This window comes from Hypomesus nipponensis, chromosome 14 (assembly GCF_054491055.1).
Source record: "Hypomesus nipponensis isolate SF chromosome 14, ASM5449105v1, whole genome shotgun sequence".
NCBI classification, from domain to species: domain Eukaryota; kingdom Metazoa; phylum Chordata; class Actinopteri; order Osmeriformes; family Osmeridae; genus Hypomesus; species Hypomesus nipponensis.
In genome coordinates, this window is record NC_140374.1 from 18,492,435 (window position 1) to 18,515,350 (window position 22,916).

The 22,916-nt window shown below is 48.6% G+C and overlaps 4 protein-coding genes across 8 annotated transcripts; 2 read left to right on the top strand and 2 right to left on the bottom strand.

Moving 5' to 3' along the window:
• Positions 1-1,162: 1,162 nt before the first annotated feature.
• On the bottom strand, positions 1,163-10,364 carry terb1 (telomere repeat binding bouquet formation protein 1). Of its 5 annotated transcripts, none has more exons than XM_084671683.1 (22): positions 10,244-10,358; positions 9,928-9,976; positions 9,686-9,796; positions 9,080-9,208; positions 8,859-8,987; positions 8,684-8,744; positions 8,432-8,550; positions 8,129-8,257; positions 7,848-8,000; positions 7,497-7,628; positions 7,062-7,187; positions 6,728-6,900; positions 6,236-6,634; positions 5,593-6,104; positions 5,311-5,384; positions 5,020-5,118; positions 4,670-4,888; positions 4,452-4,538; positions 4,097-4,138; positions 2,263-2,405; positions 1,650-1,812; positions 1,163-1,556 (listed from the first exon to the last, which is right to left on the bottom strand). In XM_084671683.1, exons 2-22 carry the CDS (start codon positions 9,956-9,958, stop codon positions 1,450-1,452), a joined length of 3,138 nt encoding a protein of 1,045 aa, XP_084527809.1. In that variant the 5' UTR covers positions 9,959-9,976; positions 10,244-10,358; the 3' UTR covers positions 1,163-1,449. The 5 variants fall into 5 exon arrangements, with proteins under 5 accessions (XP_084527809.1, XP_084527808.1, XP_084527806.1 ...); XM_084671682.1 differs by having other exon boundaries at positions 1,654-1,812; positions 8,432-8,529; positions 10,244-10,353; XM_084671680.1 differs by having other exon boundaries at positions 1,654-1,812; positions 5,593-6,101; positions 10,244-10,353.
• Positions 10,365-10,378: 14 nt separating this feature from the next.
• On the top strand, positions 10,379-14,617 carry pdp2 (putative pyruvate dehydrogenase phosphatase isoenzyme 2). The gene is made up of 9 exons (XM_084671685.1): positions 10,379-10,529; positions 10,899-11,022; positions 11,109-11,342; positions 11,524-11,643; positions 11,982-12,268; positions 12,419-12,524; positions 12,635-12,871; positions 12,993-13,292; positions 13,617-14,617. The coding sequence occupies exons 2-9, from the start codon at positions 10,954-10,956 to the stop codon at positions 13,890-13,892; spliced, it is 1,629 nt and encodes a 542-aa protein (XP_084527811.1). The 5' UTR covers positions 10,379-10,529; positions 10,899-10,953; the 3' UTR covers positions 13,893-14,617.
• Positions 14,618-14,821: 204 nt separating this feature from the next.
• On the bottom strand, positions 14,822-18,118 carry LOC146258964 (cadherin-1). Its single transcript, XM_084671867.1, is given in 12 exon segments — positions 14,822-15,069; positions 15,072-15,149; positions 15,262-15,399; positions 15,538-15,677; positions 15,821-15,923; positions 16,029-16,141; positions 16,271-16,495; positions 16,810-16,952; positions 17,075-17,319; positions 17,443-17,628; positions 17,725-17,853; positions 17,960-18,118. Coding segments are annotated over 12 exon segments (1,803 nt in total). The 3' UTR covers positions 14,822-14,925.
• A 1,908-nt stretch (positions 18,119-20,026) lies between these two features.
• tmem253 (transmembrane protein 253) lies at positions 20,027-22,751 on the top strand. The gene is made up of 8 exons (XM_084672797.1): positions 20,027-20,139; positions 20,410-20,644; positions 20,894-21,064; positions 21,189-21,299; positions 21,538-21,594; positions 21,704-21,811; positions 22,191-22,337; positions 22,598-22,751. Exons 3-8 carry the CDS (start codon positions 20,894-20,896, stop codon positions 22,649-22,651), a joined length of 648 nt encoding a protein of 215 aa, XP_084528923.1. The 5' UTR covers positions 20,027-20,139; positions 20,410-20,644; the 3' UTR covers positions 22,652-22,751.
• Positions 22,752-22,916: the final 165 nt, after the last annotated feature.

Genomic DNA, 22,916 nt, shown 5'->3' on the forward strand with positions numbered 1-22,916 from the left:
GTCAGCTGAAGCTTTTAAGCCTTTTATCACAAGTTAATGGTTCGTTCAGAGTCAATAAGAAATCGGCAGATTTCCAGGCCCAAGTATTTCCTGTTCCTATGAGAGTTTACTCACCCTAGGCCTTTTTATTCAGGCACACATGGATCCCTTTTACCAGACGGACACCCTTTCGCTCTCTTACATAACACAATTTCAACCCACACACACAAATGTGTGTGTGTGTGCTTAGGATGTTCACGTTCACATACATGTGCGTGCACACACGGGGAACTCAACATTCCTGCCCACACCAATGCGGAACATACATTGTGCACACAAGAGCCTTCTTACAGACTGAATTGGCAGATGAATGTGGGGGTGAGGGGAGGAGGAGGAGGGGGGGCGGGGGCTGCATTCTTTCCAAAGGAAGGGGGTTTTCAGGGGGTCCGGGTCAGAAGTCTCTAGTGTGACTGTGCTACAGTGCATGTGAAATCTGCTCTTCCCATAAATCTCACACACCAATACTCTCTCCCCCACGTTTACAAAGACTCTGCCTCTGTATCTCCAAGAAGTGCCTCACTCAAGAGGAATGGTACATTTTGGAGGTAGATTCAAAGTTAAAGGGAAAAATGTAGCTTGGTTTTCTATCTGCACTCTCTCTCATATATAGTAACTACCACCATCTGTGAGGCAGCTACTATGACAGTACACTGACACACCGTCAATGGATATGGTACACAGAGTTAAAATACACACCCTATACAAACACACTGATCCAAGTCTGCATTTTCTACTGCATGGATGAGATTGTGTAGGATTTAGATCAACTCTGCACAGCAACAAAGGCCAGTTTTTCCAGTGTTGCTCGAGTATACTACATCCAAACCCATGGTTATTTCCTGTCCACTCTGTGATCCAGAATGATTTGCATCATATTCTGTACCCGTTAAATCTGAATATAGTTCCTATTTATGTGAAATGATACTCTCACAATACCTACACATGCAGTGGAGAGGGCTGTACATATTGTTGTGTATGTGTTACTATGGTGAATAATGGAGTGGGGAAAGTTTTCCACTGATGTAGAGCATCTGTTTCAGGGATACTAGAATTATAAATACTATACTTAATAAATGTATAATTATGTGAGAAGTGTAAAACCAACTGATGATCTGATAATATATACCAACAAACATGTTTTATTTAAACTAAAGAACCTCAACAGACATTGTGCAATGTGTCATGACAAGAATCCCCACATTGCAAAAAAAACTATTCTAATCTATAGGTATTATAAGGTAGGATAAGCACAGGACACAATATATTTGTGCCAGAACTGACATAACCCCAAGCTTACTAATAAACAAAACGTTTGTGACAGGCTCTTTACTGCTGTTAATAAAACAATAAACAAAGAACTAACCAAGGTACTGTACTGTGGATCATTTACAATGGGTAAAAAGTTGCACACTAGATGAAGTGTCCTTTGTGCATGACTGCAGGTTTCTGAGGGAGGGCAGTTCTGAATGTGTTGCTCCAGGATCTCGTGGGTAGGTCACATCCTGCACCCGACCTTTCTGGAAGAAAATAGACAAAAGGGTTGAACAAGTGCAAATGGCATATCGATTTGTTTTGATAATAGCAATGTCATAAAAAACTAAAAAACATACGTACTATCTGTAGGCGTCTGTGTTTCATGGCAAGATCCACATTGTTGCGTCCAGGATGGAAGGGATATGCCCACAAAATGGAATTCCAGGAAGGACCAAACTTCTTGACTCCTGATAGCAGATAACACACCTCTTCATGGGAGAAGTTCTTCCTTTCTCTCTTCTGAAGGAAGACAGACGAAGAACGACAGAGAGGAACCAAACAAGACTGAGAGAAGTGGACAGGGAAACCTCATCTCCCCTTGTACAAATGATGAAAACGACGTGTTTATAGTCTACAACACAGACAGTCTCCCACACACTGTCGACCTCGTTTCTTCTCCTGTGTTACATCGCCTGGATCCTAGACCACAGGCAGCTCTGTAATCTATGCATATTGTGCACTCTGTTCCATGCATTAACCTCAGCTCAGAGCGGCAGATTTGGAAACATTCTCAGCATTCAACAGGACGACAGACCAGAACGAAGAGGGGGCCAATCGGCCCTCCCCGCGAAACCAAGACGCCTCAGAGGCCACGACTAATACTGCGTCTGCTTTTCCAGAAGAATGTTTCTGTTGAAGAGAGTGGATTGTACATACACACATGCATGCAAGGACACACACACATCTTACAGTCATAGGGCGTTCTTGCATAGACAGATGGGTCTGCTGTTCATCAATGGCACTGCTCCCACCATGATGTGTCTTCTGGTCTGGTGTGGACACCACAGAACATGAGTGTGTATGTGTGTGTGCATGCATGTGGGCCACTTTGTCTGTGTGAGAGAGAGAGAGAGAGAGAGAGAGAGAGAGAGAGAGAGAGAGAGAGAGACGGAGAGAGAGAGAGAGAGAGAGAGAGAGAGAGACGGAGAGAGAGAGAGAGAGAGAGAGAGAGAGAGAGAGAGAGAGAGAGAGAGAGAGAGAGAGAGAGAGAGAGAGAGAGAGACGGAGAGAGAGAGAGAGAGAGAGAGAGAGACGGAGAGAGAGAAAAAGCCAGATGTTACACGGCCGACTGTTAACAAAGATCAGTGGTTTCCTCAGTGTATGTCTCTAAACAGAGACAATCAGACGGGAGGAGAGACAAGCCCTCTTTTCTCCCCGTCGCCCCTCATTCTCTTCTTCACTGGAGTGATATGACGTCACCCGTCACGCCTAATACAGCTGCCCCCCAACAGAACAATAGAGGAAGGATAAGAGCGCGTCTCTTGCTTCTATTGCTACTGCCCAGAAAGAGGGAGGGAGCGAAACAGAAAGAGAGAGAGAGAGAGAGAGAGAGAGAGAGAGAGAGAGAGAGAGAGAGAGGGGTGGGGTTGTACTGGACAGAGACAGAGGAGAGGGAATGGGATAGACAGTGGCGTGAGAGAGAAAAGGAGCGAGAAAGAGAGCGAGAAAGAGAGCGAGAAAGAGAGAAAGACAGAGAAAGAGAGAGAAAGAGAGGAAGAAAGAGAGACACAGAGAGAGAGAAAGAGAGGGGGTAGGGAGCAGCTCATAGGGCGACGGACAGTCTGGATGGAAAAGAGCAAGAGAGACAGACAGACGGAAAAGAGGGTGTCGTATTTCAGACAATGGGTGTGAAAGGGAGTCGAAGGAGGCCGAGAGAGGGAGGGAGAGTCACTGTAAATCTTAAGAGAATGAAAGTAGGCGCACACAGAGGCCGACAAAACACAGTCACTGAGTGTGTGTGTCTGAGGAGGAGAAAATAAGAGAGTAAGTGAGAAGGGCTGAGTGAGTGAACAGAAAACCAGAGGAGGAGTTTGTAGATGTCAGGGGGGAAAAAAAGGGGGGGGGGGCAAAATGAGAAACCCTCAGCCATTTTGGGAAAGTAACACTCAAAGTCTACAGCTAGCGGAGAATAGCAAAGGTGACCCAAGGCCTGATATCATCAGTCCAGAGCTAAGCTACAGCCCAGGCCTTTCAGGGGTCACACACATGTATATAGCAGGGCTGAAGGAGAGAACTAGTAGAGTAGCTTAGCGCTTCACTGCCTCACTCACAACTCTGTCAGCATCAGAGCACAAACCCCCCCCCCCCCCCCCCCCAGTTTACGGCTGCTTGCCCTCAGCAGAGTTCTGATAAGCCCACAGTGGACTGGGTGTGACATGGCTCTGTACAGCTGTGCTGCCCTCGCAGAGACCAGCTCTGGCCTGCGCTGTGAGAACTCTGGCTCCAGTTCAACATTCCTGCAGCTCCCCGGCAGATCTACTGCCAACGACACACAGGAGAGGAAGGGTCCCACGGCAGCCCTCCCTCCCTCCCTCCACCCCCCCCCCCTCTCCCTCCCACCCCCCCCCCCTCCCTCCCTCCCTCCCTCCCTCCCTCCCTCCCTCCCTCCCTCCCTCCCTCCCTCCCTCCCTCCCTCCCTCCCTCCCTCCCTCCCTCCCTCCCTCCCTCCCTCCCTCCCATATACACACCACTAAGACCCTAAAACGCGAAAACCCCAAATACAGATCTGTTCAACTGGACTTACCATCAGAGGGAACAGGCTTTTTCAACGGAGTGAGTCGGATGTCTGTGACAGAAAAAAAACAGAGATCCAAAATAAGAGAGAAAAGGAGTGTGAGAGAGAGAGAAAGAAGGAGGGGGAGTGTGAGGAGAGAAGGTCAGAAGCGTCTCGTTGAGATTTCTCGTTCTCTATGGCTCGAGGTCGTCCGTCCTTAAGCTGCCCCAGTGAACATAATTGTTTACACGTCATATTTCCAACACTTTCAGCATGGAATAACATCTCACGACGGCACCCCACACTGTTACATCGTGTTACACTGTTACATCATGACATGTTATGGAGCTCCAGGCCCATCCAGGACTGAGCAGGGGACTCTTACGGCTGTAGCGTCCAGCCCTGTGCTCTCCTCCCTGGGTGGACAGGCTCTTCTGCAGGCCTCCTATCCGGATGGGGGTCAGGCGGATGTCTGGAAGAACACCACGCACATCACTGACTTTCAGGGGCATTGTGTGAGTGTGTGAGCGTGTGTGTGTGTGTGTGTGTGTGTGGGGGGGTGTGAGAGAGAGAGACATATTAGATCTGCATGAGAGTCAGAACCTGTGCAGTGATCCCAGTGGCGGAGTGTGTCTCTCCGTCTTGGTGCTGCTGTGGGTGCGTGTTCCTGCCTGCCTGTCTTGGGAAGGCCGCGGTGGAGGTGCCGTCTGTACCTGTCGCTAGCCTCCAGCAGGGCTGCGTGCAGGTCACAACTGTGGTGACAGGAGCGCTGGAGGCCAGGGAACGTCCTACTGCTCACCTCAGAGAACCTCAGCACGCAGCCTGAAGGGGCCACGACACACACACACACACACACACATCAGAACTACATCTCAGCACACAGCCTGGAGGAGCCAACCACGACACACACGTCAGAACTACATGTCAGCACACATAACACACCCTTCTACTACCTGAGCAGCGATGTGTCGAGGGCTTGTGGGCGGGCTGTGGGGTCTCCAGGATCTTATTGATCTCGCTGTCCAGCAGCTCTGAACACAAGGACAGAACATCTGAAAGAGAGATAGTGTGCGTGCGTGAGAGAGATAGAGAGCGGCAAGCTTACTCAACTGCTAACTAGGTGGGTATATTCAATCCCGCCAATCTTATCAGCCTCCTGTACTGTGCATACTGTACAGAGCCCTCCTGTGCACAGCAAGCTGCCGTGAATAACAAACCTGTTCACTCCCATGTTTCCTACCTACCTTCGTCGTCGATCCAGTTCTTGGGGCGAGGAGGTGCCCTGGGCTGAGCAGGGAGTGGCAGCTTGAACACCAGGCTGAAAGGGGTGATGTGGGGGAGGGGTGGGAGGGGAGGGAGACAGATGTGTGAGATAGCGGCAACAGGACTCCCACAAACATGAGCTGGACTACAAAGTGGCACGTGGCAGTATCTCTTTGGGAAGGCCATGATGGTTCCAGAGTATACAGCTGGTCGACTTCCAGGACGTGTATTTCTGTGAGGAGCTGAAAGGGGGCAGCGCTGACCTGTCCATGTCTGTTTTTCTGGCTCCCTCCAGTGGCGGGGAGGTGGAGGTGACGACTGATCCCGTCCCCCTGCAGACGGAGCAGCGCTCCTCCCTGTCCACAGGAGGTTGCCCTGGGTAACCAGCTGCGGCGTGGGCAGCGGGGGCCGACGTGGCATGCGTACGTGTCGGCTCAGCCATCCCATAATGCTCCGCCGGGGCGTGCGTGCGCACGCGAGGCGCCGAGTGTTTGACCTGCTCTCCCGTTGCGCCAGCGTGCGGGTACGAGCTTGGCCTCTCCCGCCCACAGCCTTGGCCCCTCTCCTTCCCTCTGTGCGTGTCTCGCTCCGTGGGCCTCTCCGCCCGTGCCCCGGCCTCGGTCTGAGCCTCGGTCTGAGCGGATGTGACTGGGAGCCCAGAGTCGTTTTCTCTCCTTTGGCTCGAGTGGGAGTGTGTATGGGCCCTCCCTCGCTCCTTGCTGAGGGCTTCATGTGGTTCCTCCCCGGCATGGAAAATCTGCCTCCTGACCCACTTCTGTCATAACAAAACAGAACGACCGACGCAAAAGGACAATTATATCCGTGTGTTATAAGACAAGGTTGTGCAAAGCGTGGCTTTACCAGGAAGTGGGGTGGGCCGACGAAGGGCCGACGCGGCGCACTTACCACGGAGTTGGGTTCTGTGACTCCGTGCTGTTGTCTCCCCTCTCGCTGGTCTTCTCTTCGGTCCGGCCTTCCTCTCCTCTCCGGCATGGGCCCACAGGGAGTCATCTCTTCCCTTCTCTCCTCAGACCTCCTCTTTCCTCTCTTTCTCCCTCCTCCTTCCTCGTCGCTCCGCTCCTCGGTGGTCGGGACGGGCGTCCGCTCAGCACGCCTCCCCCGTTCCCTCTCTCTGTGGTTCCTCTTTCCCCTTCCGGGCTCCCCCCCTTGGGCTCTCCCCACCCACTGAGGCACGGGGGCAGGGTGGGACATTAAGGGAGGGGAGAGGGGTGAAGGTATAGCGTCCGCCAACCATTGTTTGAGGGTTTGTTGTTCCGGGGTCTCCCTGTCTTCCACATACCTCCTCTGACGCAAACGAGAAACACAAACAGGATACACTCAGTGTGCGAGGTAGGTCTTTAGAAAAGGGATCTGTCTAATTGATGCTGATGAAGTCACCTTGGGCTGCTCTCTCTCAAACTGCTTGATTTTGTGCAGCATCTCTCTGGCTGATCTCCAACAGGCTTCCCGGTCCTCAGGAGTGTCCACTTGCCCAGCCTGGCCCTGCCCAGCCGGGCCCTGCCTAGCCTGGCCCTGAGCTTGCCCCAGGGCGGGCCCTCTGAGGGAAATTGCTACAGAACAGAGGGACAGAATTCCTTAGTATGGTAACAGTTACGCAATCCTGCCGTTCAACCGATAAAAGACTCAAGTGTGGTGGAATGACCTTAGTACAAGTCTATTCTGTCTGTGATTGCCTAAGAGTGTGTGTGTGTGTGTGTGTGTGTCTTCTCACTGGCTTGTTTGCAGGTGTGCAGCAGGAAGGTGGCAGCTTTCCTCACTTCCTCGTTGTGAGCGTCAGTGAGCACGGAGATGATGACAGACAGCCCCCCACACTGCACCAGCTGAGACTGGTGCTCCTCTGCAGAGGGGGAACACTTACTGACACAGGGGGTTCCTTTTGAGCAATAGATCGAACAAGGCTTGAAACCTAGTTTCCACGACCGAAAACCCCACATTTCTGGATGTGCATTCTAAAAGCGAGCGTTAAACGCCTTAAGTACAACTCCGAGCAGGTGTGATTGCACCAGCGTGAGTGTAAATGCGAAAACAAAAGCGGTATAGATTCCTACACGGAAAGGCCTGACTTGACCAGGTTTTCCATATCCATAGGAGCCCTGCCAGGAAGTGAGAAGATAGGCAAATTGCACACAAACACGCCTGGTCATACCACAGGCTTCAGTGCAGTGTCCCAGGGCGAGGATGACAGACAGCTGGTCTCTGGGGTCCACGTTGGGGCTGGTCAACAGGGGGAGGAGCTGTTCCACCACATGGTGCTGAGCTAAGATTGAAGCCAGGGCGGCTACACAAACGGAAGAAGAGAGAGCGGTTTGGAGAGGAAGAAAGAGGAACCCAGAGAGACAAAGGAGAAGATATGAGGGAATGTGTCAAGTGAGGTGTCACATGCCATGTGTGGCCTGTGTTGGTGTGTGTTGGTGTATGTTGGTGTGTGTTGGTGTGTGTTGGTGTGTGTTGGTGTGTGTTGGTGTGTGTTGGTGTTGTGTGTTGCTGTAGGACTCACGGTTGTCACTTATACAGGCTGACAGGGTCTTGGCCATTATACAGGACAGCTCACAGGCAAGTGGGCTTTGGGTCGCATTAGAGGATACTCGAATTAGTGTGAGAGTCAGAGTTTCCAAACCCCCCATTGATGAAAAATTCTCCTGAGCCAAATCTGAAGAAGTAAAGAGAAAAAGAGACAGTTAGAGTGGTGGGGAAGTAAGTTGTTGTAATGAGAGCCATCATTCGATACTGTACTGTTTACATTCGGTATTTCCCTATTCCCCCCCCTCTCATACTCACTGTTGTTAGAGACCGTCATGGTTATGAAAAAGCAGATGGGCTGTACCAACTCAGTGCGGGGGAGAGCCATCTGCTGCAGCCAGACTCGGATCTGAGGAAATGCTGATACACAGATCATCTGACTCTCCTCTGATGGGGGAAGGGGTTGAAAAAAATTGAGTCAGTCCACTTTCCTAAGTTGTTTCATCTTCCACAACATAATACTCCAGTCAAATGAGTGTCTTTTTTTTATACACACTAGGGAAAGGGTCATATATCCACGGTACTAGTACCACATAGAACCAGACAGACTAGACTTCATACCGTTCTGAGGGTTGTTGACACAGCCACAGAGGGCACTGGACACAGACTTCCACAGCTGGTGGAGCTGAGAAATGTTGGCAGGCTCTGCTGAGGCCTCGCTGGAGAGAGGGAAACGGGTCCTGTGTTGAGCAGAGGAACCATTCACAAACACGGGGAACTCCTCAGAAAAGAGCTCAGGGGACCCAGCGGTGAAGAGCACACTCTTTGAGACGACAGAGATCTTGGGACTGAGGGAGGTGTTCTGGCGTTTACCTGAAAAGGTCCAGCAGAATGTCCAGGCAGCCGCTGGACTGCGCGAAGGTCTGCCCTGACCCTATAGCCCAGAAGAACACAACAGGAGCCAGTGAGATTCACAGATGCCATCAGCAATATATAGACTTGCATCTCGCACACTGAGAAATGGAATAGGATGACCAGTTGATCTTACTGTTGTTGGCAACCAGTACAGAGAGCAGATAAACAGACACTCTCTTCAGCGTGAGGGGACAGTCCCGTGTCAGACAGTCAGCCAGGTCTGAGAAAGTCTCTTTTCTGCACAGAGCTTGTTTACAGTACACTGCCAACACAAGAGCAGTTAGGAGGGGGTGTCCATTGGAAGTCTCAACAATACCAATAGCTCGACAAAACTAACAAATAAAACAAACACACCATTGTTCTCTGCGAGCATTCCCAGAGTGAAGAGGGCTGTCTCCTTGACCTCACAGTGAGCACTGGACTCTGAGAGGTTGTACACAAACAACACTCCTCCCATGTTTCTGAACAGGTCCACATTCTCCTCTTGACATGGATGGATTGATGGATGGATAAAGAGAGAGAGAGAGAGAGAGAGAGAGAGAGAGAGCGAGAGAGAGAGCGAGAGAGAGCGAGAGAGAGAGAGCAAGACAGAGAGAGAGAGAGCGAGAGAGAGAGCGAGAGAGAGAGCGAGAGAGCGAGAGAGAGCAAGAGAGAGAGAGAGAGAGAGAGCGAGAGAGAGAGTGAGAGAGCAAGAGAGAGAGCGAGAGAGCGAGAGAGAGCAAGAGAGAGAGAGAGAGAGCGAGAGAGAGAGAGCAAGAGAGAGAGAGAGAGAGAGAGAGAGCGAGAGAGAGAGCGAGAGAGAGCAAGAGAGAGAGAGAGAGAGAGAGAGAGAGAGACAGAGAGAGAGAGAGAGAGAGAGAGAGAGAGAGAAAGGGATGGACACAGAAAACCAAATAACATAAGCAGCTACTAGCCAGCTAAAAAATGTTGAGTGTGTGCTACTGTTCATGTGTGTCAAACCTCTCTGTTGACAGATTGAGTAGATAGTGAGCAGAGCTTGTTTCTGTGAATCTGGCCAATCCATCTGATACTTCAGACATTCCAGCAACAGAGTCAGATCTGTTTTGGTGGCTGTAAGAGATTACATATTTTAAAGACAAAACACAATCCCCCAAAAGAAGGCCAATCCAAAAGTTATACTGAAAGGTCACACAGCTGTAACCTTAGGTCATACCTGCTAACTAGCTATCTAAAACACTCACCATTCCGATTACTTTTGCTGGTGTCATCCATCCCTCTCAAAGCCTCAGCCTGTAATTTTTCAAGGAAGTAAACGTGGACATAGTTAGCAAGATTCGGGTGTTGAGGTTGAGGTGTCCACCAGCAAACTATCAAGCTGGCTAAAGTGGGGAACAGCTAGTTTAAGTTGTCCTCGCTCGGACCTCACATTCATCTTGTCAATAAATTCTCCAAGATGACAAACTCATAGCTAGCTAATCAAATCATACATTTGTAAAGTCTATCATTGGATTCAAACATATATATAATTTAATCAATATTTTGGGGATAATTTCTCACTTCAGTATGCCGCTGAGGTGATGTCTACGGCAGGTGTCGGGACAGGGTTATGGAAATATTTATCTCGCGCTGTTTTCCAAAGTGAATTGCAAGGCCCCTCGTGACCTGTGAGTGTCGCTCCACTCAAAAGTTTTAGCCATGGTAAGTGAAGAGCTCCGACAGCTGGAAGTGACGTCTGGTTGTCGTTCTCAGTCCTGGCCGGTATATTTGTCAAACGTTGGTAGATACCATAGATACTAGCTGGACTATCTGAACTGTGTACTAGCTGCTACTGAACATCATATGGGTAGGTAGGCTGCTTGCTAGCAATTTCCGTGAATTGCACTGACACTATAGCTATGCTAACGTAACTTAGTTTAGCTAACATCGTTAGGATCATCATAAACTGTATCTTCAGTGCAAATTAGTAAGGCTAGAGGAACGACCATCTCTAGTAGTGGCTAGCTGAACATATTATGTATTACCAAGCCAGGTTAGAGCTACATTCTTTACTTATGATTTGTTTTTATTACATAACTGTTAAAACTAGCTAAAACAATAAAGCCTACGGGACCGGACATGCAGGCGAGCTACTGTTAGTTTATGCTAAATCGAACTGTGCAGGGCTTGCATTATAATAGTCTAAACTGATCTTTAATGGACGTCTTGAATCCAGGAACTTCAAGTCTGAATAAACAGAAGTAGCCACTGTTCCTGCACTCATCTGAGATATGTCTGGTCATGCGTGTGCCCGCATCCTACACAGAACCACAAGATGCACACGGACACACTCTCCGCTGGTGGGTATTTTCTAAGAGATTAACATTTAAAATAGTACAATGACTATTTTCCGTAACTGAAAACAATACTTTTCCTCTCCCTGTAGTGTCACCATTATGGCCACTGCTTGCCATCCGCATCTTGGTGGCCTTTAGCCCAGACTATCTGCCTCTCCTCCAGGGCATGTTCTCATGTAGGACGCTTTGGCAGCCAAGGTTCTAGTCCCAGGTCCCTGGCTGGCATTGACTTTCAAACTCAAAGGCTTCTCTCAACACGGCAGGATATGGATTTCCAGCACAACAGGGTCCAGATTAACAGCATTTTAAGAACCAATGAGCAGGTATCATATTGTTTATGGGAAATAATCATTCTATATGCTGCTACATGAACCTCAGCACATTTTAATCTGTGATGTAATTTACCCTTCACAAAGACAAAACAAAAACTGTTCAGAACTTGGAGCAGTATTTTAATTTGGGTTTTAGTCACTGTTTATGGAGTCACATTTGACTGTGTTGCAGTCTGTGAGTGTTCCTGAGTTCGATGGGAGGGGTCTTAGCGCTGTGAGGAAGTTTGACAGCAACCAGCTGCCAGCCAACACGCCCAACGAGGACCGCCGCAGCACTGCCACCTGCTTACAGGTATGAGACTCATCCTCAGATGGCTGAGCGGTTAGGGAATCGGGCCATCAATCAGAAGTTTGCCGGTTTGATTCCCGTCCGTGAAAAATGATGTTGTGTCCTTGGGCAAGGCACTTCACCCTACTTGCCTCGGGGGGGAATGTCCCTGTACTTACTGTAAGTTGCTCTGGATAAGAGCGTCAGCTAAATGACTAAATGTAAATGTTCCCCAGCTCTCCTCCCCCTCATCCTGCCTCTCTATCCCATACACACCCCTTTAGATATCCCACAACCCTCTCCCCGTGAACTCGGTACATTGTTGAATCTGTGCCCCCCCCCCTCCCCACCACATTCCCCAGACTAAAGGAATGCTGTTTGGAGTGTTTGACGGCCACGGGGGCTGGGCATGTGCCCAGGCGGTCAGCGAGCGTCTGCTGTACTACGTGGCTGTAGCCATGATGTCTCAGCGTGGCCTGGAGGAGCTGGAGCGCTGTGTGGAGCAGGGCCGGCCCCTGCCTCCCATCCTGCAGTGGTACAAACACCACAGCGACTACAACTACCGCGAGTCTGCCTCGCTCTACGTCGACCACCTCAGAGTCTACTGGCAGGAGCTGCTGGACAGCGAGGAACACGGCGACGGCATGAGGTGTGTTTCTATCTTTCTCTCCCCCTAAAAAGTATGGTGTCGTGTAGTTCCATTATTGCTTCTCTTTTGGGGGGGGAATCTTCATTTCAGTTGTTTTTCTTCCATGTAAAGTCTGTCCTTACCCCCCCCCCCCTCCCCCACCTTGTCCAGCCCCCCTGATGCCCTGGCCCATGCCTTCAAGCGCCTGGACACAGATATATCCCTGGAGGCCCAGGTCCCTTTATCCAGTGACCTCATGAGAAGCACAGCCATACAAGTACAGTAACAGGCTACACATCTAAACCATGCTGAGACGTCCAGGGCTTTCTTTTCCTCACGCCATCCCATTCTGAAAACCATTCTGTTCCGATCCGTGTCTTCCTCCAGGTAGCGTTTGCTGGCTGCACTGCGTGTGTTGCTCACGTGGGGCCTGAGGGCGTCCATGTGGCCAATGCGGGGGATTCCCGGGCAGTGCTGGGGGTGCAGGAGACCGACGGGTCCTGGAGCGCACTGCCCCTATCTTTTGACCACAACTCCCAGAACCAGTCTGAGATGAAGCGGATCCGGGCCCAACACCCCCCCTCAGAGAGGGACACGGTTGTCATGGACGACAGACTGCTGGGAGTATGTCACTGAATGCGTAGAAACACTGGACCCTGATTTGTTGATTTCAAACTTTTCGACCGTGTACCTAACGTGTCTGTTGAGCCATTCTTTATACTTGAACGTTATTTCTGCTCCTCAGGTCCTGATGCCCCTCCGTGCTTTTGGTGATGTCAGGTTTAAGTGGAGCCGTGAGCTGCAGCAGAGCGTTCTAGACAGCCTGGAGTCCGGAGTGGACCTGGACTCTCTCAACCTGTACCAGTACACCCCACCCAACTATCTTACCCCTCCTTACTTGGATGTTGCTCCTGAACTGGTCTATCACAAGCTGCGGCCTCAGGACCGCTTTTTGATCCTGGGCTCTGACGGGCTGTGGGATGAAATGGGAAACGAGGAGGCGGTCCGTCTGGTCGGGGAACACCTGAGTGGGATCCACCTACAGGTTAGGATTTGAAAGGGCCCGGAGCTGCCAAGTCAAGGTCTTAAATGAGGGAACTGTGTGTATTGAGTGTGTACAGAAATGCATGTGTTCACATACATTTAGTTATTTAGCAGACGCTCTTATCCGGAGCGACTTACAGTAAGTACAGGGACATTCCCCTGAGGCAATTAGGGGGAAGTGCCTTGCCCGAGGACACAATAGGGAATCGATCGGAATCGATGCACGGCGGGGAATCGATCCAGCAACCTTCTGATTACTATCCCGATTCCCTAACCGCTCAGCCACCTGACTCCCCATACATACTGTTTTGTGTCTCCTTGCCAGGCTCCAGTGTCTGCCAGCGAGAGGCAGCTGAACCTGGGCCGGATGCATGAGCTCCTGCAGAGACGGCTCGCTCATGCCAACCCCTCTCCAGATCCCAACGCTGCCACACACCTCATCAGGCATGCCTTGGGCACGGGGGAGTATGGAGAGCTGAGCCAGGAGAGGCTGGCCGCCATGTTGGCACTACCGGAGGACCTGGCGCGCATGTACAGGGATGACATCACAGCCACCGTGGTGTACCTGAACTCTGACCTGATCAAGACTTACCATCGTTAACAGGCACCGTGGTGTACCTGAACTTTGACCTGATCAAGACTCAACATAGTTAACAGGCAAACTCTCACTGTCTTACTGACAGACGTACTTTCTCTCTTGAGTCAAGCAGATTAGTGGTGTCACATCTACCATATGGATTGCATACACCGGACACGTATTTAAAGAGGCTACCTCATTATTGGGATAATCTCAAAAATGTCCATTAAAATAATTCTGGATATTTCTTCTTGCCGATTGCGATCCTTTTAATCTGACACAGATCAGGATTCTGCAGTTCATGTTACTTTGCCGGACACTTCGTGATTTTAAAGGTCAATTTTAATCGACATGTTGCACAACCTCACTTTATTCTCATAGGTCATCTTGTATGTAGGAAATAATAAAAAAATATTTTTATGTTTCAGAACATATCTTTTTCAAGAAATGGCTTTAGACAATCCACAAAAAGTGCGTCAGTTATTGTTTTTATAATGTATTATATTCTGCATCATAAATATACTTTTTAATTTATTCACTTTAGAGTTAAATGCAGATGAAGCCGTCCATTGTTGTATTTTCCTTGTAATTGACGCATCTGTCTATTGTTAGTGGTTTGTTGTGGGGCGAAATACTTGTTATAATTCAATAGATTGTGATTTTATCACTCATACAATTATTCCCTCGTTTGGCTATTTTATAAAATCCATTGATTAAAGACTAAATAATAAAGATTATTTTTATTTGTATATTGACATTGGTTATGTATCTGCTACGGGTATGCACGTACACAATCATTTTTCATAGATGGGCTGTTTTATTGAGTGGGGCATACGATAGTCCTTGCATTATGCAATGTTTGGATGTTTACCTCGTTGTTTTATTGTGTAGAGTCAGTGGAGCCTGTCCTACCTAACAGTGCATCAGCCATGGTAAACAACACTAAAGCTGAGTCCTACAGAAAGTGAACTGACCACAAATTGACCCGGGACTGGAAGATGGATGTGTGTCTTCACTGTTACGTCCACAGGCATCTTCAGGTCGGCCCCAGTGGAGCTCAGTCATGGTCCTCCAGGCCCTCCCCGTTATACATGAGAGCCAGCCTGCTGAAGGGTGGCCCCCAGTGGGCCAGCCTCTGGTAGTCTTGCTCCTCCTCTGAGCTACAGGAGGTGAGAGAGCTGAGGGAGCCCCCCTCCGAGGCCGCGCCCCCCCCTCGTAGTTAAACACCAGGAGACAGTCGTAGGGCAGGGCCGTGGGGTCCCCGTCAGTGACCTGCAGGTTCTGAGGAGAACAGAAGAGGTTCTGTTACAAGGTCTTGGGAAAACAGTGAGAGGTGGTGCAATACTATGAATAATGGAATCAGCTTCATAAAATAACAATGTTAGATGTTTACGTCATCAATGAACTCTCCGATGTCATGCTGGTCGGCAGGTCTGGGCCGGTAGGTGGGAGCACAAGAGAGGGGCGGGACCACAGTGATCAACAAGGGCCGGTTAGCAAAACCACCGCGGAGCAGTCTGTGGTCATATTCCTTGTGGGGGGGAAGAAATCAGAAAAGCAGCTGCAACATTACACTTGACCATGGCGGATTCTTCTCATCCCCCTTCGTCTGACCATACCCTCACCCCCATTCCCTTACCCAGCACCCCACCTCTCACCCCCCACTCACCTGGTCCTCCTCCCCTCCCCCCTCCTCATCGTAGCAGTAAATGTTGCCCCTGACAGGGTCGTCCTCTTCTTGCAACAGGACTGCTTTCTCCCCTGAACCACTCTTCCTCAGGAAAAGCAGCAGCAACAACAACAGCAACACTGACACACAGACCGTCACACACAGTCACACACACACACCAGCTAAATAGTTCAATATTAACACTCACATTTTTCGATTGTAACTAGCCGACTGAAGTAGAGAGGATGATACTTATTGTAACTAGGTTGTTTTTATCACTCACAAAGCAAAGCCAAGACACCTCCCAAGATCCACATGGCCTCACTCATGCCGAAGGCGACCGACTTCTCAAGGCAAATGAGATCACTTCCTGTGCAGTCACAAACCTACACCACAAGTATCATTTTCCAACCAGTAAAGATTAGGATTTGACACAATTTGATTCCCCCGTCCCAAAGTAACAAATCTGGTGTGGGTTGAGAATGGCTGACCTGAGCTTGCAGCGAGATGTCCTGATAGAGACCAGCACTGTCGCTAACACGTAGGTTCACCTCATGCTCCCCCATCCTCAGTCCAGTACTCACACTCAGTAGGATGGCTGTCTCTACAACACACCACGATGACATTGACGAGAGGAAAAACAGGTAGTAAAAAAAACAAAACAAACATCAGACACGGATCAGTTTAAAAAGACAAAGCACAGCTAATCCTTTCAAAACCATCCCGGTCCTACTGGAGTCATTCATGTGGATGTCCCAGTGTTTCAGGGAGTCTCCTAGCAGCTGAGCTGTGAAGGGCTGGGAGAAGCCTGGCCCATCTGGGTCTCTGATGGGGAGCTCTAGGGGCTGTGACTGGCTGCTGCAGAACACCATGTGTCTCTGGTCGACCGTTGGGACGTTGTCGTTCACATCCTCCACTTCAATCACCAGAGTTCCTGTCCCTGTGGCTGGGGCCTCCGCTGGGGGGCAGATGGCTGAGCGGTTAGGGAGTCGGGCTATTAATCAGGAGACGTTGTGTCCTTGCGCAAAGCACTTCACCCTACTTGCCTCAGGGAGAATGTCCCTGTACATACTTTAAGTCGCTCTGGATAAGAGCGTCTGCTAAATGACTAAATGTAAATGTACATAGAAAGACAAAGAGAGAGACAGGCAGTCAAGTGCAAGTGGATTGGAGACTTTTAACAGCTTAGATTGGGGGTAAAACTGGTTCCTCAGGAATTAATCTATGACTGTACATTAAATTGTTAAGAAAAACCTATCTCAGTTATTATACCATTGTCAACGGCCAGAATGAGGACAGTGTATTTGCCATCAATAATAAACGGAGATTCTCTGTCCAGGGAACTTCTGACCACCAGCAGTCCTGTGCTCTCATTGAGACTCAACCAGCCAGCATGGTCACTCTCCAACTGATACCTAGACACACGTACAGCAAACAACCCGCTCACACATTTAATTGGATGATTCATATCAATACACTTTCCCTATGGACAGCAACGATTTTTATGTGGAGATTGTGTCCCTGTGAGTTTGCCTACGTGACGGTTTGATTCATGTCCAGGTCTGGGTCCGAGGCTGTGTAGAGCACCAGGTCACTGTCCAGTGGCAGGTCCTCAGACACAGACACGACCATCTCTGAAGGCCTGAAGACCGGGGCCTCGTTCCTGTCCTCCACCCTCACCGTGACTGTAGCTGTGGAGGTGGACACAGGCCTGGAGAACACCACCTCGTTCTCCACCACCACCAGCAGAGTGTACAGAGGACAAGCCTCATAGTCCAGCTCCTGCAGGACAGGGGGGAGAGAAGGAGAGGATCAATTGAACTTGAAGCGAATCTGTCTCGTGGCTTTTGATCCGGTTTATTCTTAGTCCCGTGAGCAATGAGTCTTGTATATCCTTAGTAGCACCTTTGCTGTAGCGAGGATTCCCTGGTCCCCACTGGGCCCTGTGGAGATGCTGAAAAGGTGGTCACTGTCCCCTTGTATGATTCTGAATCTACTCCTCCAGCATGGGGTGTGGATCTGGTCCTCATCCCTTACCTCCATCTTGACCACCACCACCCCCTGCTGGTTCTCTGAGATGGACCCAGTGTACTTGAACAGAGAGATAGAGACAAAGTCATGTGTTGACCCCGGCGGCACAGAAACAGAGACTTCAGTAAAACGTGGCAGATCTTATCGCATTCTTACCGTGTTCTGGGTAAACTTTGGTGCGTTGTCATTGCTGTCTTCCACGGCGATCAGAACCTGACTGGTGCCTGTCAGACCTGCCCCTGCGTTGTCTGCTGCCTCTACCACCAGTTTGTACTGCTGCTGCCTCTGAGGATGTAGAGGTGGAGGAGTCACACACACACATGCATGCTCACAAACACACAGATACAGGACCCCCTCACGCACAAACACCCACACACACACACACACACACCTCTCTGTCCAATCCAGCGGCAGCCACCTGGATGCCTCCAGTGAAGGGGTTGATGAAGAACAGGTCACTGGGTGTAGGAGGATCCTGGCTGCGGATGCTGTAGCGGAGGTCAGAGCTTATCTGGCCAGGCTGGTCTTTGTCCGTGGCATTAACCTTCATAAACTCAGACCCTGAACACACAAGGTGCAACACTTGCAGAACATGAAGACCTACTTTACAAGCCATAAATTCAAAGCTAAAACTAGACAAGCAATCCTTAGCTGGCAGTAAAGAATGACTTGGGACTGTGTTTCATGCTGTGCTATGAGAGTTAATTTAAGGATACCTATCTGAGCGTCCTCGGGGACATGCCCCAGAAAGGGATTCTGGGTAAACTCTGGTTTATTATCATTCTGGTCCAGGACGTTGATGACGATCTCCATAGGATTCTCTACAATACCAAATCCCCGAGCCTCTGCCTGTGCTTCAATCTGCATAGGAAAACACTTCAAATACAACTGCTCACTTCCAAAGGAAGCAGAGACACTATAGGTGTGTAGCTTGAGATTGGTAAAGCATGTTTCAAGTGACAATTGATTCAGCCACTGGTGTCACTTACAATATACTGAGCTTGTTGCTCTCTGTCAAGGGGTTCTGTCACAGACAACCAACCGGTGTTCCTTTCGATAATGAAACGTCCAATAGGAGGCAGGTCTGCCCCCGGGCCTGTGATTTTATAGTACATCTTCACATCGTCATTGTAACTGGAGCGTATCTGAAGGCAAACACACACACAAACTGTACACACACACTTAAAAGCTGCAACACACTCAAGTGCAAATGCTACTGGTGACACACACCTTGAACATTTGGTTGGGAAAGGGGCCCCTGCCATTCTCTGCTATGTTGATTGGCGGCATGACCCACGCCCTCTTTTTCCTTCTCTGTGCTGGGAGAGGTTGTCGGATCTTCAGCAAAGGCAGAGCTGAGGAGAATTCTCCCTGACGGTACTGTAGAATAGGAGAGGATGGAGCGTGCCAGTAAACCACACTATATCACAGGGGTGAGTATAGCGGTAGGGTTCAGAGGGAGAGGATCTGACAGCTGATCTAGATGTTGCAGGTTAAAATCCCCCTTCTGTGAGTCTGCTAAATGAAAACATAACATCGCGACATGGGATGTGTAGAAGATTCCCCTCACCTTCGGCATGGTGTGCACCTCTCCAGACTGGTTCCTATGACAACCCAGGGGATGTGGTTCCTTATACCCATCCAGGCCTGCTGGGATGAACACCTGGAACAGTCCTGACACATGTACAGTACATGCATGCTCCCAGGACACTCACACACTCTCATTAAGAAGTTTGACCATTTACCTTTTTTACAAACAAGTTACTGTTTCAACAGTTGTGTATTTTTCAACTTTCAAAATGTATATTACTGTAGCTCAATAATGCCCTTTGTTAATGGTTGACTACGCTGCTCTAATGGAAACATCTTTGCTCACCTGCAAAACGAGAAGGGTCAGACCGCACAGAGGACTTGTCAATTGCAACATTTCACGTATTCCTTTAAAAGTGTTTGATAATGCTTTGGTCTGATGTGATCGACGTAGTCGATTAATGAAAGCCGGCATTTGTATTGGCTCCTGTTGTGAGTTACGGTAAACTATGATGCCGTTTTGGTTGTGGTCTATGTCTACAGTCATTTAGGGGAGGGGACTGTTTTGGGGTAAACCATTAACCACCATTCTTTTCAAATAAGAGATAAGGACAAGAGTCTGAGGGTGTAATTTCATTTAGGATCAAAAATACAGGTCAACATAGGTATAAGTGCAAGTATAGAGAAATTCCCCTTCAATGTGAAATATAATTTATGACATAAAATCTTTGCTTTTAAAATATCCGTTATTTAAACAATGACCTCTTCAGGAAGGGTAAACTAGGGTGACGTTTTGGTTGTGTATACACTCCACTCATCCAGAGAAGGGGACCGTCTCTGGGTAAACCATTAACCACTATCCTTCAGGACTGAAAGAGGGGGACAGAGAATGTGAGTCTGAGAGGGAGTGAAAGAGGGGGGAGAATGGATAAAGATTATATCAGCAAAAGAGGAAGACATTTAAGAAAGAGAAACTAGCGTCCAGTGTACCTTGGACATGGATTAAGGACATGACAGACTTACAGCAAGATCTATATCGATGTATGTTTTACCCAACATGACAGGAAAAACATTCAGGCTTCATGTTCAAGATATTAAGTTAACAATCTTTTTTTAACCAAAATAGCTTTTGAACCTTAACATTTTCTGTGGCAAAATTGGTCAGAAGGTTATAAATAGAGAACTTCCCTTTCCATTTTTAACATAGTTTATGACATTAAATGTTTACATCTTTTACATTACCCCAAATAATACAAACTCCAGCTTGAGAGAGGCAGTGTTCAGTTCAAACCTTTCTCCCTGACTAATCAGGTTACCTACTACACACACATCACAACAGCTTGGAGGAGGGCCTTGTCAAGCAGTCTGGAAACAACGCCTGAGACGAACTTTGACCCTAAAGATCTTGGCCCGCGGGGACGGAAGAGGGATACGCAGTGAAGAAGTGACGGCCAGTCTTCATGTGTTTATGTCCTATTGCCCTTGTCTGACAGGGTTAGTAGGGTGATTCGAAATACTGCGGACATGGTGTAACACACTGGACAAGGTATTTAAAGTGAAACTAAGATTGAGACGTTATGAGTAATTGATTAAGTAAGGGGGCAAGTTTGGATAAAAGTGTGTGCGTGTGTGTGAGAGAGATATCGAAAAGAGTAAAGGAGTTCCTATTGACCTATACATATACCCATACGTCTAATCTATCCTAAAGGTTAACTGTTATTAAATAAAAAAAATATCCTTGCTAGTCTGGTGTAGCTCAAAATGTATTGTTGTATTCTTTCTGCTCTCCTCTCAGATGACTCAGAACATGTTCCAGGAAGGGCTGTACCATGTGTTCTTTAAGGAAAGACCCCCGGCCCGCATGGGCCACCCTGTTACTGTGACTACCAACCAGGAGCCATTGAGGGATGTCCGGATTGGCCGCTGGTTTGGGACGGTTGTTAACACCCACCTACTGATGATTGGGGTTAGATCAAGAGCTGAGAGTTGTGATGTAGTCATGAATGAGAGGATCAGTGCTAATGCACATCCCAACACATACTGTACAGACTCTGACTATCCCCCTCCTTGTTACACTCTTCATCTATCAGGCGATGCAGGTCTTTGGTGCTCTGGCTACCATCCTCACCACGGTAACCTATGCCTGTGTTCGGTTCAGCTGCTCTGTTACCATGATGACACCGATCTGGTCGAGTATGTTTGTAAGTGTATAATGTAGATGGTCTGGTTAGGGTTAGCTCTGTGACAATGACTGATGTACTCTTGGCACACTTACTGTAGTGCTCTAGACAAACATACATATTGTTGCTTGGAATAAAAACAGTCTGCTAAATAAGTGAAATGCAAAAATGTCAAGGTAAAAACAAAGCTAACCATATCCATATTTTTGGGGGTCAAACCATAAACATGTGGCACTTGTGTTGTAATTCGTCTTTACAGTATGTGGCCACTGGGGGGCTGACAATAGAAGTGAGGAGAAAACCAAATAAACTCAAGGTGAGTGGCCAACTTTCGGTTTCTAGGTGAAAGAGTTAATTAGTGTTGTCCTTAGAGGGCACTTTCTGTGATGTGTTTTGTGTACTTTAAGCTCACCTTGTTTAAACAGGTCATTACAATGATTGGCCTGAACATCTTGAGTCTTCTGATAGGGACCTGTACCCTACTAGCCTTCAGCCTTATCGTGATAAAGCCCAGAGCTCTGACAGATCAGCAGGTAACTACATTTTACATTTAGTACATTTAGTCATTAAGCAGGCGCTCTGATCCAGAGCGACTTACAGTAAGTACAGGGACATTCTCCTCAAGGCAATTAGGGTGAAGTGCTTTGCCCAAGGACACAACGTCATTTGGCACGGCCGGGAATCGAACCAACTACCTTCTGATTAATAGCCCGACTCCCTAACCGCTCAGCCATCTGACCCCCTAACTAACTACTCACGAGTCACAATCTCGATCCAGCCGCAGACCACCTACTGTTCTGCATGGTCCAATCATCACCAGGATACATTCTACAGCCATTCAGTCATTCATCATCACAGAGTAATTTGCACACCGAGTGAGTGACGTCATCATCATGCCTGTCCCTCTTTCAGCGCACTGGTTCGAATGTGGCAAAAGGCAGCTCTATAGCCTTCACGGTGCAGTGCCTGGTGGCATCAGTGTATACACTGTTCCTGTCCTGGAGAGGCCTGCGCCGCTACGGAGATCCCACCAGCCAGACTTACAGCCGCCTCTCTCAGGCAAGTCTAAGCACACATGGATCGACCACACATGAACTTCAGAACAGGCATGCGAACAGGAGAGGCTGAAGCGGTCAGTAAATATTTCAATATAACAACATAAATGTTTGAAAAAAAAAAGATATTCGCCCCACCTACATGTAGGTAGGATCCAACAAAGTGTCCACTCCTACAAACATACAATCATGAAGTTACAAATGCTGACCACCATTGTTCACTAGACATGTTCACTAGACATAAACAGCCAACTGTTTTCACAGGAGTCAGATGACCACACAGAATCCTTGCTGGATTCAAGAGAATACAACCTTTGATGACTACATACTACATGCCTGGATGTGTGTGTGTGTATGTGTGTGTGTTTCATTGATAGCAAAGCGTGCTGTAAAGGACACATTGCAATAAACAACTACAATCGCATTTCTGTTGTGTTGCTTGTGTGTTTTCGTTGTCCACCTTCAAGTCTCTTTGGGCCTGCGCCTGCCTATAACTTCTCAACAAACCAGAAAAACCTTGCTGTAAATTCCGTAGTAGATTATTTGATTTAGAGATAAGGATAAGAAAATATAAGCCGTGCTT

Coding starts and splice junctions, on each gene's coding strand:
- terb1 (XM_084671679.1), bottom strand. CDS start 9,958: ATGGATGACACCAGCAAAAGTAATCGGAATG. Junction 8,258..8,431: donor TGTCAACAACCCTCAGAACG/GTATGAAGTCTA, acceptor TTCCCCCATCAG/AGGAGAGTCAGATGATCTGT. Junction 2,406..4,096: donor AAAGCCTGTTCCCTCTGATG/GTAAGTCCAGTT, acceptor TCTCTCACACAG/ACAAAGTGGCCCACATGCAT.
- pdp2 (XM_084671685.1), top strand. CDS start 10,954: ATGTCTGGTCATGCGTGTGCCCGCATCCTACACAGAACCACAAGATGC. Junction 11,343..11,523: donor TTTTAAGAACCAATGAGCAG/GTATCATATTGT, acceptor ACTGTGTTGCAG/TCTGTGAGTGTTCCTGAGTT. Junction 12,269..12,418: donor GAACACGGCGACGGCATGAG/GTGTGTTTCTAT, acceptor CACCTTGTCCAG/CCCCCCTGATGCCCTGGCCC.
- tmem253 (XM_084672797.1), top strand. CDS start 20,894: ATGACTCAGAACATGTTCCAGGAAGGGCTGTACCATGTGTTCTTTAAG. Junction 21,595..21,703: donor GAAAACCAAATAAACTCAAG/GTGAGTGGCCAA, acceptor TTGTTTAAACAG/GTCATTACAATGATTGGCCT. Junction 21,812..22,190: donor GAGCTCTGACAGATCAGCAG/GTAACTACATTT, acceptor TCCCTCTTTCAG/CGCACTGGTTCGAATGTGGC.